The sequence below is a fragment of the Mustela erminea genome, chromosome 5 (assembly GCF_009829155.1).
Source record: "Mustela erminea isolate mMusErm1 chromosome 5, mMusErm1.Pri, whole genome shotgun sequence".
Lineage (NCBI taxonomy): Eukaryota > Metazoa > Chordata > Mammalia > Carnivora > Mustelidae > Mustela > Mustela erminea.
Genome location: NC_045618.1, coordinates 98,766,037 through 98,779,491, shown reverse-complemented (window position 1 = coordinate 98,779,491; position 13,455 = coordinate 98,766,037). Strand labels below are relative to the sequence as shown.

Here is a 13,455-nt window from a genome sequence, read left to right as displayed (position 1 = left end):
TGTGGCTCAGTTACTCTAAAGCAAATCTTAGCTCTCCTGTCATTTCCCCCGTATATACCTCAGTAAACATCACTTTAAAAAATATATCGTTTACAGAACGACAATGCCGTTATCTCATTGCCACAATGCCATTATCATAGTCAACAAAATTAATTCTTGGTATCATGTAATATCCAGAAATTAAGCTGGGTCTGTACAGGAGGACTCCAACTGGACTGAGTTAGGACAGGGAATTCCCCACATGTCCATGACTAAAAACACCAAATAGGAATTAAAAACATTAAAGCTCAGGGCGCCTGGGTGGCTCAGTTTGTTGAGCGACGGCCTTCGGTTCAGGTCATGATCCTGGACTTCAGGATCGAGTCTCGCATCAGGCTCCCAGCTCCTTGGGGAGTCTGCTTCTCCCTCTGACCTTCTCCTCTCTCATGCTCTCTCTCACTCATTCTCTCTCAAATAAATAAAATCTTTTAAATAAATAAATAATAATAATAAAAACATTAAAGCTCAAAAGACATGATATTAAACAACCCCTACTGAAACAAATAGATGTTAGTTTTTTATTAGACTCCAAATCTCTTTTAATTAAAAACCTTCAAATTGGAGAAGCATAATCATTTGCAATACCTAATACCCCTACTAGAAACTCCTCTGTTTCCCTAGCCAGCCTCTGGAATCCCTTTGTTGCTTGACAAATAGTTGATGATCAATAAATTGCTGTTGAAAAATAAAAAGTTGTTTCCAGATCCTATATGGAAGTGTATAAATGAGGTTTCTTATGAAAACCTCTCCAGTCATGGAAAACTGAGTTAAGAAAACACAAAACACCTAACATCAAACTAGAGGGTGGATATTCTTAAGTCATTTGTCTATCCTGATGCCACAATTTTACTGCTGGAAAAACAAAAACAAAACCCCAGCATTACAAAACCACAGCCATTGGAATCAGCAATGACAGGAGTTTAAAGTTTCTGGCTAAGCACCTTCCTTTATAGTTCTGGAATAAAAAGAGGAGCAACTGGCCTTCCCACCTTATATTTCCAGAGCCTTCTGGGGAAGACTGTTCTTCTAATCCCCATTCCAGGCTACAATGTTAAGTATCTGGATCAAAAATCAGGAAGGCACAGAACCACAGAATATTATAGTTGAAAGGGGCTTTAATTCATCTAGCTTCAACCACCCTTCCTTTTCTATATACCTAGGAAACAGGAGAACATGGAAAGCCAAAGGTACTAAAGCAAAGGGGTCTTCTAATTCTTTTTTTTTTTTTTTAAAGATTTTCTTTATTTATTTGACAGAGAGAGATCACAAGTCGTCAGAGGCAGGCAGAGAGAGACAGGAGGAAGCAGGCTCCCTGCAGAGCAGAGAGCCCGATGCAGGGCCTGATCCCAGGACTCTGAAATCATGACCTAAGCCAAAGGCAGAGGCTTAATCCACTGAGCCACCCAGGTGCCCCGGTCTTCTAATTCTTAATGAAAGCATACAGTTGGGGATAAATGTAAACCAGAAAATGAAAGAAAGAGAGAAAGGAAGAAAGGGAGGAAGGGAGGAAGGAAACTTATGTATTAAATACACTTAAGAAAAAAGAATGAGGTAATAATTGTAGGCTAAACTTTAATTGACTTACTTAATGGAATATTGTCTGCACTTAGTCCACCAAATAGAAAAAGTTTATCATCAGCTATTGGTGTTAAAGTATGCCATGACCGATGTTTGGGGTTTTCTCCATTAACAGGAATCCTGTGGTAAGGGGGAAAAAAATCTAGTTACTGTGTTAGTCAAAATGAAAGGTTTCCGATCATCTCAGATTAAGGTAAAAACTGCTTCATACTTTTCTAAAAAGCTGCTTTTCCTATCTCCAGCTGCATTAAGATTAAGATTTCAAAAACATTCTTGGGGTGCCTGGGTGGCTCAGTGGATTAAGCCTCTGCCTTGGCTCAGGTCAGGATCTCAGGGCTCTCTGCTCAGCAGGGAGCCTGCTTTCCCCTCTCTCTCTGCCTGCCCCTCTGCCTACTTGTGATCTGTCAAATAAATAAAATCTTTTTAAAAAAATTCTTTAATGCTTAGATGAATTTAAACAATCCTTTCATTTAGCTCTATGCCACTTGGTCACAGAACACAAACTGAAAATTACAGTCAGTTCCCAATGCGTGCTTCATATATCATGTCGTTTAATCCATATAACTTTTTAAGTTTTTCAACATAATTATTTTTTATGTCTGTAACTTTTTACTGTGGGCCCATGTTTAATTATATATTTTTAGCTGATTTCCTCAAGGATATTATGGGATTTGGGTGCTGTTGCTTTTACTTTGGTTTACTTCCCTTACAATTTCCCAAAGCTTCTTCACCTGAAAATGCTAGCTACTCTAGCTTCCAAATAAAAGTATGCAGGGGCACCTGGGTGGCTAAGTCAGGTAAGCAGCTGCCTTTGGCTCAGGTCATGGTCCTAGAGTCCCAGGATAGAGGCCCATGTCAGGGTCCCTGCTCAGTGGGGAATCTGTCCCTATGGTCCACCCCCTTCATTATCGAGCTTTCCCTGTATCTCTCTCTCAAATAAATGAATAAAATCTTTAAAATAAATAAATAAATAAAAATAAAATAAAAGTAAGTCTGGGTGGTTCAGTCGGTTAAGCGTCTGCCTTCTGCTCAGGTCATGATCCCAGGGTCCTGGGATTGAGCCTGGCATTGGGGTCCCTGCTCAGTGGAGAGTCTGCTTCTCCCTCTGCCTCTCCCCCAACCCACCCTGGCTTGTGCTCTCTCATTCGCTCACTCTCTCTTAAATAAATAAAGTCTAAAATGCAAAACAAAACAAAAACAAAGACGTCACAAGAAAAGAACATGACAGACCAATATTGGTCATGAACATAGTCACAAAAATCCTCACTCACCAAAATATTAGTAAATCAAATCCAAAAACTTAAAAGAATTATACACCATGACCAAATAAGACTTATCCCCAGTATGCAAGGCTGTTCAACACTCAAAAAGCAGCTAATGGAATCCACCATATCAATAGGCTAAAGAAAAATCAAATGATCATATCAAAAGCAGCAGGAAAATAGAAGCATGGCTTCCTGCTCATCAGGGAGTCTGCTTCTATCTCTCTCTCTCTCTTTCCCTCTGTCCCTCCTCACTGCACACACACACACTCTCTCTCTCAAATAAATAAATACAATCTTAAAAAAAAAAAAGTTTGCAAGCCATTCCAGGTCCAGGATAAACCTCTAAAAATTTCAAATACTGTCCTATTCTTGAAGAAATAAAAACACAAGTTCAAAAGTTTAACTTGGGAGGTAAGAGGATACGATACCATTCTCCAGCATTCTGGAATGTTCCAGAATAATATGGGCCATTTGTAGAAGATATAATTATTTTTTCCAAAATGGAAGTATTTTCATGGTTTGTGTTGGCTATAAGAATCATTTTGGTTACAAAAGATTCAACAACCACAAAAGTAATTTTTTTCACAAAAGTATTTTTAAAAAGGAGAGTTCTCTTATAATCCTGTCCTCCAGCGATGCGAAATAATAATAATTTGGTATATATCTTTCTAGGTTTTAATGTACATATAAACATATTTATTAAAAAATATAAATGGGGGGGGCGCCTGGATGGCTCAGTGGGTTAAGCCTCTGCCTTCAGCTCAGGTCATGATCTCAGGGTCCTGGGATCGAGTCCCACATCAGGCTCTCTGCTCGGTGGGGAGCCTGCTTCCTTCTCTCTCTCCGCCTGCCTCTCTGCCTCCTTGTGATTTCTGTCTGTCAAATAAATAAATAAAATCTTTAAAAATATATATATATAATATATATTATATATATTATATATATTATATATATATGGATCATATATTCTGTTCTGCAACTTTTTTCATTCAACTAATATGTTGTAGAGTATTTCTGTAAGTATAACTTCCTTTGGTAATGGAAACATAGTAGCCACTGCGCAAATGTGCCATAATTTAAACAATCCCCACTTGGAAACATGAGGGCTGACCTCCAGTTCCTGCTTTTACAATAATGTAACACAAATCCACACATGAGCACGCATCCAATTATTTATCTTTGGAGAAACTCTGGATCAAAGTAGAAATTCCATTTTATGTTTTTTTTTTAAGATTTTATTTACTTATTTAGCACAGAGACAAAGAGAGAGGGAGAGCACAAGCAGGGAGAGAGAGAAGGTGGCTGCCCGCAGAGCAGGGAGCCCGCAGAGCAGGGAGCCCAACAAGGTGGGGCTCAATCCCAGTACCCCAGAATCATGACCTGAGCCTAAGGCAGATGCTTACCTAAGCAGGCATCCCTGGCTTGCATACTTGTTTTTTATTTTACATTTTAAACATATAGCCCCCCCCATTTTACATTTTAAATATATTGCCAAACTACCTTCCAGAAAAACTGTACCAATTTATACCCCCACTAATAGTCTTGTTATAAATGAGCACACCTTGTTATTTATAATTATTTTTTATCTGATAATTGAAAACTATTACTTTTAGTTCCATTTCTTTGATGGTCTATAAGGTTGAACACCTTTTAAAAATAATTTTGGGGGGCATGTGGGTGGCTCAGTTGGTTAAGTGTCTGCCTTTGGTTGGGGTCATGGTCTCAGAGTCCTGGGACTGAGCCAGGCTCAGTTTGAGGCTCCTTGCTCAGTGGGGGTCTGCTTCTCTCTCTCCCTCCCCTTACTCATGCTCTTTCTCTCTCTTTCAAATAAATAAATGAAATCTTAAAAAAATAAAGTAATTTTTGCCCATTTGTATTTCTCCCACGAGTTGCTCATTTATGTTCTTTGTCCACTTTTCTGTTGGATCATTTGTTTTTTTTTTACTGATTTTTTCTTTGTTTTAAAAAATTTTTTTAAAAAATTTTATTCACTTATTTGACAGACAGAGATCACAAGTAGGCAGAGAGGCAGACAGCGAGAGAGAGGGGGAAGCAGGCTCCCCACTGAGCAGAGCGCCTGCCGCAGGGCTCAATCCCAGGACCCTGGGATCATGACCTAAGCCAAAGGCAGAGGCTTTAACCCACAGCGACCCAGGAGCCCCTCTTACTGATTTTCTAAGTTCCTATGGCTTTAAGCCCTGTAAAATATACTGCAGGGGCACCCAGGTGGCTCAGTCAGTTACTCATCTGCCTTCAGCTCAGGGTCTTGGGATCCAGTCACACACTGGGCTCCCTGCTCAGCAGAGAGCCTGCTTCTCCTTCTCTCTTTGCCGCTCTCTCCACTCATGCTTTCTCTTTATCTCTCTAGCAAATAAATAAAATCTTTTTTAAAATACTGTAAATATGACTTTTAGTTTTTTGTTTGCATTTTCCAATTTGCCTTTTAACTTTGGTGAAGTTTTTTTTTTTTTTTTAAGATTTTATTTATTTATTTATTTCAAGGGCACCTTGGTGGTCAGTCAGTGAAGCATTTGTCTTCAGCTCATATCATGATCTCAGGGTCCTGAGATCGAGCCCTATGTTGGACTCCCCTTTCCGTTGGGGAGTCTTGTTTCTCCCTCTTTCTGCCTTTCCCCACTGTTCATGCTCTCTCCCTCTCAAAAATATGAATATTTTTAAAAATAAAGATTTTACTTATATATTTGAGAGAGAGCACAAGCAGGAGGAGAGGGAGACACAATCTCCCCTTGATCCCAGGACTTGATCCCAGGACTGCAAGATCATGACTGGAAGGCAGACACTTAACGGACTGAGCCACCCAAGCACCCTGGGTTTATACCATCTTTAAAAAAACTTTCTCCATTGCAAGATTTCAAAGATAATCTGCTATAATTTTTTTTTTGGCCATTTCAGTTTCATTTTTAATAGTATTTCTATTTTAGAATAATATTTAGCTCTGATTCCATCTCATTACATGAACAGCTGAAGTGATAGCTAAATAGATTTATTCTATTGTTAAATATATCCTTTGAACCACAATTAAAATCTGGCTTTTCCCTACTTCGTTATGTTTACTTGTTATGACCCCAATAAATTGTTCCTTCATTTCTTCTTCTGACCAGTTCTCAAGAATACTTAGTACAAAACCAGTACTTTTACATAATCAATTTTCAACTGCTGGTATTCTCATGTTTTATTTAATTTAGTTAAAGAACAAACTCTGCATTTAAATCTGTATATTCCTTGCTTAGACATATGATCTGAAGGAAAAAGATACTAGTTCAGTTTTAGAGACTGAGATTTGGATTATGATCCAAAAGACAGAGAGACAGACAGACACACACACACACACACACACACACACATACCTTTTGATTAAAATATACTTAAATCTCATACTTACCTTCCAGACCAAGTCCAGGTATCTAAGTTCAGATAGTGCAAATCATTCATCCTAGTTTGCTAAAATAAAAGTGTGTTAAATTAGTCTGTGTTTTACATCCTTCATGGGCTAAAATTTTGGTTTTAAAATAAGTTCAGATTAAAAATAGACATCTCCATTTTACCAAACATCAGAAATTTATATATTGGGAAAAAATGCTAAGTGTTAATAAAATTAATCTAGAGCTACTCAATTAATTTATCGGGGGGGGCGGGGAGGAAGAAATGGGTTTAAACTAACAGGATTTAAAGGTTCAGAAATTCTAAAAACTTTTCTGGTTATGCACTGATATGAAGGATTCTCTTCACTAACCCATGATTCATAAATCATCATGATTCATGTATAGTTTGTTTAGGGGATGGAAAATAAAAGTTACCGAACAGGATTTTAGTATCTTGATAATTTGAATAGTCTGTTGTTCCCCCAAATCAGAAAATAATTTATGTAAGTAGAATCACACATAAAAATACTATTTCCATGAAAACACTAACCAAAACACGTCCGCCAAAGATATAGCCCTTATTTCCAAGAATGGCACACGTGTGTGCGGCTCGGGGCTGTGGAGGAACTCCACCCTGCAAGCAGAGATGAGAAAACAGAATGCAAAACCTTGAAACATGTCTAAGGAAGTCCCACTCCTACGCTCAGTATGAGAAATACCTGACCGCCAGATCACCATTATCTCTGTAATTCAATAAAAATCCTAAGGCAAAATTTCATTCTGAGTAGTAATAATTATAGACAAACAGTGTTCTTCAAAAATGAAATTTAGGGGTGGCCCAGTCAGTGGGGGGTCTGCCTCTTGGTTTCGGCTGAGGTCATGATCTCAGGGTCCTGAGATGGATCCCTGCCTCCCAAGGGCACTCAGCGGGAGTCTGCTTGAGATTCTCCATCTTCCTCTCCCTATGCCCCTCCCCCGCTCTTGTGCATGCTCTTTCTCAATAAATAAATCTTAAAAAAAAAAAACTTATTTACTCAGAGCTTTACTTTTTAAAGTGTTTTTCTTAACTACCTGACACTATTTAGCAAAATAAAGTTTCATGTAAATTTCAGCTTGAACTATAAAGATTTAAAAATCAAATTAAAAAGATTCTCTCTCTCTCTCCCCCCTTCCCTCTCTTCCCACACCCTTCCCCCACAGAGTTCATATTATGAGTGAGTAGTACACAATGATCTCAGAGACTCTAAGAAATTACATCCACCCCCTCAAACTCTTGGGAGACTTAAATTCCTCAATAAGGACTTCACTCTTGCCTTAAGCCAAACATTGCTTTATCACTTACTAAAGCTCTTCCCATTAACTGGTGACACTTTCCTATACTTTACTTTGGAAAAAATATAGATCTCTTCTCCAGAGAAGTTTGGATTGGTGGAAAAGAGAGAATATAATGGGTAGATGAATGAATGAGATTTAAAGGAAAAATTTTCTGCATAATTTCCAAGTGTTCATGGTGGGTGCCTTTGTGTATGCATTTCATTCCAAGTTCTGAAAGAACTTTTTCAACATTTTCAGCGCATTGGCTCCTGAATGTGGGCACAGGACATTTAAGCTCTACAGCCAATATCATAACTCTCAAGACTTTTCAGGCTTACTCGAATGACTGTCCTGAAGCCAACACTGGAAGAAATAATTCAGATATTAACAATTTAACACTTATATAAGTGAGAAAGAACCTTTTGAAATTTGTTTCTCAGTCATTCCAGCACAACACAATCATTATTATTACCCCATTCCTGATCTGAAATTTTGGAAAAATTATTCTACTATATACACATTGATAATGAAATAAATACCAAACCTCTGTCAAGTGCCTTTATTAGCCACCTAAAGCTTCTGAATAAACTGAGTTCATGTAATTCTAAACAAAAACAAAGAAATGGTGATCCCAGGGTTCTGGGATCGAGCCCTGCGTCGGGCTCTCTGCTGGGCAGGGAGCCGGCTTCCCCCTCTCTCTCTGCCTGCCTCTCTGCCTACTTGTAATCTCTGTCTGTTAAATAAATAAATTAAAAACAAAAACAAAAACAAAGAAATGGCATTTGCATTAATCTGTGTGTCTAATTGTCTAAGTAATGCACAATGCTTATTAAGTTGCTTGAAATAGTGAAAACAACTCGAAGATTACTAGTATATTGCTCTTAAGGGGTAAAAATCCCATATAGAAAAAACACTTTCAACCTTTCCATTTTATAGATGACACACTAAATGGCTTATCTAAAGTATACAGCTCTTATAGGACAGAATTAGAATGCAAACCCAATTTCTTTTGACTTTGACACCAATAATTGGTACACCCTCCATGCTGCCTTGTCTTTTGATCCCAATATTGGGAATAATGAAGTATTTTAAGAACATCTCTAAAAAATGAAGAGACATCCAGGCACAGCCATGTGAGAATTTTCAATAAAATATATAACAATATAAGAACTCATTTGAAGAAATCATCAGAGAAATTACACTGAAAATCTTGGTAAATATGAACTAAAATAGGGTCAGGTGTGTGTAAAAATGTTGAAGAAGGCTATAGCCTGAGGTAAGAAGAGAAAGAAGGAGCTCAAGAACTAATTACAAGCTACCTGAGCTCCCTTATCCTCAGAAGCACATTCTACTTTTATTATTATTATTATTTTTTAAAGTAGGCTCCAGCCCAATACCGAACATGAACTCAAAACCTTGAGGACAAGAGTTGCATGCGCCACTGAATGGGCCAGCCTGGTGCCCTGACAGCAGCATATGCTACAAATATGCCTTCAAGAGCTGCAGACTCCCGGTTTTTCTGTAAAGAAGTAGAGGCAACAGATGCCTGAGAGAGATCCAGGATGAGTTTCAGTAGATCCATTCTCAACATGGTTTCTTGGCACCAGCTTGCAGACATAAAATTATCTGAATAGAGATAAAATGCTTTTATTTCATTAACAAAAGACATAAATCTTAAAATTCAAATGGATGTATGTCATTTGTGCATTTTTGTGGACAGTTTTGGTTTTGTCCCTTTAGCACTCCATTTGGCGCAGTTCTGGTGACCTATTACCCACAATCCTCTGCTCTCCTAGGGTAAGCCCGAGACACGGGCCTAGCCTGTCATCTCTTTGGGAACAGGGACCAATGTAAAGAGTGGGAACCTGCCCAAATATGCAGAGTCCTCTTCTAAGACTAATTTATAGACCTTGAAAGAATACAGCACCAGTGGAAAGGATTGCCTGGATAGCCAGGACCACGTTCCCTCCTAAATGAGCTGGCTGGTCTGCAGTAGACAAAATGAAGCTAGAACACAAAGAGAAGCAAAGAGAAGTTGACGAAGAGCTATGGAAAATGTTGTGATGGTATGGAGTAACTTCCTCTAGCTCCTGAGGCCCTAGTCCCTGCAGTTCTTCCACTATGTGAGCCACTCCAAAATATACCTTCCCTCTATGTAAAAATTCATTATGGCTTAAGCTAATTTGAATTTGGGTTTGCTCACTAGTTCATGAAAGAGAATAATAATGTATTTTTGTCATGCTTTAATTGTATGTAGATTTCAAGAGTATGAAATATGGGCTTTTCAAAATTATGGACTTGACTATAAAAGGATTTTTTAAAAAAAAAAGATTTTATTTATTCATTTTTGAGAGAGAAAGAGTAGAGGAGAGAGAGAGAGAGCCTGTGTGCATGAGTTGGGGGGAGGGGCAGGGGAGAAGCAGACTCCCCGCTGAGGAGGGACTCTATCCCAGGATCCAGAGATCTTGACCTGAGTCAAAGGCAGACACTTAACTGATTGAGCCACCCAGGTGCCCTAAAAGGACATTTTAAAAGTGCCATCATTACATCATACTTGTGGGTAAAGGACAATGATGGTACCCACTTTGGAAGATTTTTCTAGACAACCTTAGCTAACCTGGAGAAAAATAGGTGATTAAAAATAAAAAGAGTATTAGTGATGGCACTTAAGGGATTATATGATTATTATTATTTTTTAAAAGATTTTATTTAGGGGCACCTGGGTGGCTCAGTGGGTTAAAGCCTCTGCTTTCGGCTCGGGTCATGATCCCAGGGTCCTGGGATCGAGCCCCGCATCGGGCTCTCTGCTCAGCGGGGAGCCTGCTTCCCCCTCTCTCCCTGCCTGCCTCTCTGCCTACTTGTGATCTCTCTCTGTCAAATAAATAATAAACAGAATCTTAAAAAAAAAAAAAAGATTTTATTTATTTTATTTATTTGTGAGAGAGAGAGAGAATGAGAGCAAGCACAGGCAGACAGAGTGGCAGGCAGGGTCAGAGGGAGAAGCAGGCTCCCTGCTGAGTAAGGAGCCCGATGTGGGACTCTATCCCAGGATGCTGGGATCATGACCTGAGCCAAAGGCAGCTGCTTAACCAACTGAGCCACCCAGGCGTCCCAAGGGATTATATGATTATAAACTCAATTGCTAAAATCCAAATAACTTAGCAAAAAATATTCTTTTAAGGTATCAATAAATATACAAATACAAAGGTAATTTTTCCATTACTTACTTTAATTTCTGGTTGAAACCAATTCTGTGTCTTTGTATCAAATACATGAACATCATTATGCCATCCCCAGAATATCTGTTCTTCCTAAAACAGGAATTTTTTAAATATTTCAAAGCTTTTGTGAACTTTAGGTTATTGTAATAAATTTCATTGCATATTTACTGGTGAAATAATAAACACCATTACAAAAATAGAGGTTAAGTGTTACCACAGTCATAAAGCTAAAGTACACACCCATGACTCATAAAGTGTGGCCTCCCGACTAGTCGCAGCAGCCACCTGGCAACTTGTCTTCTCATAGCATTGCTTACAGTGAGTCATAACTTTACTTGTTGATAATCTTCCAATTCTCTCAAAGAATAATCTCTTTTAAAGTTGCAGAGGACAGAATGACATTTATATTTTGCACTCTGTGTTCCTAGAGTACATGCTCAGAATTCCCAATCTTTATCAGGAACTTCAGTGGACCATGGTTCCTTTTTCCAAAAAGCTCCAATCACTTCTACTTAACGAAGCAATTTGTTCTTATAGGTCAAACTTGGGCTTACCCTCTAGTTTGTCTTCTAAGAGACAAAATTGTCAGCAGGGCAACCATTTAGCAATTACACTATATTTAGCATCTCTGGATTGTTGAGATCCTCTATTCCTGCTTTAGCTTGCCTCTGTGTCAGTTTTATGTTCTATGCCAGAAATACATCATTCATTTTTGTCAGAACTTGTCAGGCAATTTAAACACACTAAACAATTTACTTAATTTAAAATATAAATGCAATCTACTTGTACACCTAAAACTATGTGGTTCTTAGCCTAATGGTACTAGGAAAGAAAAAAAAATGAGTAAAAATATGTAGATCAAAGTAATGGGAATTTATATTTTTGAAAATTATCAGTAATACTGTAAGTAACAAAATTTTAAGAGGCAAAAGATTTATACAATCTGAAGAGAAACCAGAGTATTAGTAACAAAACTTTAAAGATATTTTATTTTAAAAACGCAAAAACCTTGTAAATACAGAGATCTCTTTAAATACCCATATACAAAAAGATATATATGAAATTTACATATAGATTTACATTATAATGTACAATAATAATATATGCTAGTAAAAGGTAAAAGCAATGAGCTACTATATTTGTTGATGCTGGGATCAATGGTTTCTAAAGTTATCTTTTAAAGGGTTTCATTTTCATGTCATGTCTTATTTCATTAGTAACAGTTTATTCTCTAGCCAGTAAGAATAAGTAGGAAAGGTAATATCACTCCCAACCTACTCACTGTCAAACAGAGGTCAGCCTGAGCTATGAATAGTTCTGGTGGACACACCTAAAAGGAGATGTATTTCAACAACAGCCGTTCTGGTTATCTGTGAGCAAAGTTTTTCCAAGTTGTGCTAAAATCTCTACTTGTCTAAACAGGTACAAGTGATTAATAAAGTAAGAAATTACTCTCCCAGTAGCCATGAAGGCTAATACCACTAGGTGAGAGAAGATGAGAGAAACTCCTCCAACTGAATCTAAATCCAGAAAAGAGAAAACACATTTTTTTTCATAGTGTCAATTGTGGCAAGTTAAATTGAAAAAGACTGGAATCATTATTTCTAAAGACTTTAAAGTGATACTAAATTAGAGGAAAATGTAAACAGTGATTACCCAAGATGCATCATGAACATCAAAACAGTCTTGGAGTTCATTGTGTCTCCTACACCCATAGCCACCAAAATATATTAATCTGAAAAACAAATACAAAAGAACACACTTTAGAATTCTACTTCCAGTCCATTCATCAAAAGTTGAAAGAGATCCTCTCTCTCACCCTAATAACCTAAACTAGCCAAGTAAACTAAAAAACCATAGTTAAAAAAAAAAAAATCAAAGAGAGAAGGGAACAAAGAAGTCTAAATGAACTATTCCCAAAAGCGATGAACTGTCAATAAAAGGGAAAAGACCCGTGTGTGGCTACTCTCATTCCTGGTATAAGAGCAAGAGGAAGAAGAATCCAGGACAGGTAGAGTTCGTAAAAGAAACCACCCAGATCAGGAGATCTGAAGGAAATACCTCAGAAGCATATTAAGTCATTATAGCACACAGGATGGCTGCCCTCAAAAGACCAAGGGAGGAGGTACAAGGCTGAAAAAGATTTCCCAAGGTACAGAAAGCAAAAGGTGGGACTGGAGAGCAAAGAGAACTTCCTGGTGACCCAAAGACCTCCCAATGAGGCTATGAAACAGGGAGAGATCTTCCAGAGTTCTCAGGGAGGGAACAGTGTGAAGTACAGTTGAACTTCGTTAGATAATCTGCAGTGCTCAAAGGAGAGTCATGATCTTGCCTCAAAATATTTGAAGGCAATTGTACAACAGTTGCAACAGTTGCAACAATTCCAAACACAAATCAACTATGAATGAGACTGACTAAACTACCACTCACTCTAGCAGCCCAAGAAAAACAGAAAGGCCATGTCTTTTTCTGGAAATAAATATTTTCCTCTAAACCTTATTATTCTTTCATAGAGAATGTCTGGAATGTGGTGAAAAAATTACAAGATACATGAAAAGGCCAAAAAAAAAAAAAAAGTGACCTATGATTAAGAGAAAGGTCAATATAAGCTGACCCCAAGGTGGCCCAGATAGTGGAATGATCAGACATGGCATC

General features: G+C 37.9%; 1 protein-coding gene across 3 annotated transcripts in view; it reads right to left on the bottom strand.

Moving 5' to 3' along the window:
• The window catches only part of KLHDC1 (kelch domain containing 1), a 51,326-nt gene that overhangs the window by 16,804 nt on the left and 21,067 nt on the right, over window positions 1-13,455 (bottom strand). For all 3 annotated transcript variants that reach the window (XR_004285970.1, XM_032344153.1, XM_032344154.1), the window contains exons 5-9: window positions 12,457-12,535; window positions 10,807-10,890; window positions 6,816-6,899; window positions 6,286-6,344; window positions 1,625-1,737 (exon numbers count right to left, since the gene is read on the bottom strand). Coding sequence is in view for 2 of the 3 variants with exons in the window: in XM_032344153.1 (XP_032200044.1) it covers window positions 1,625-1,737; window positions 6,286-6,344; window positions 6,816-6,899; window positions 10,807-10,890; window positions 12,457-12,535 (419 nt within the window). In the remaining variant the exon portion in view is untranslated. The remainder of the gene's footprint in view (window positions 1-1,624; window positions 1,738-6,285; window positions 6,345-6,815; window positions 6,900-10,806; window positions 10,891-12,456; window positions 12,536-13,455) is intronic.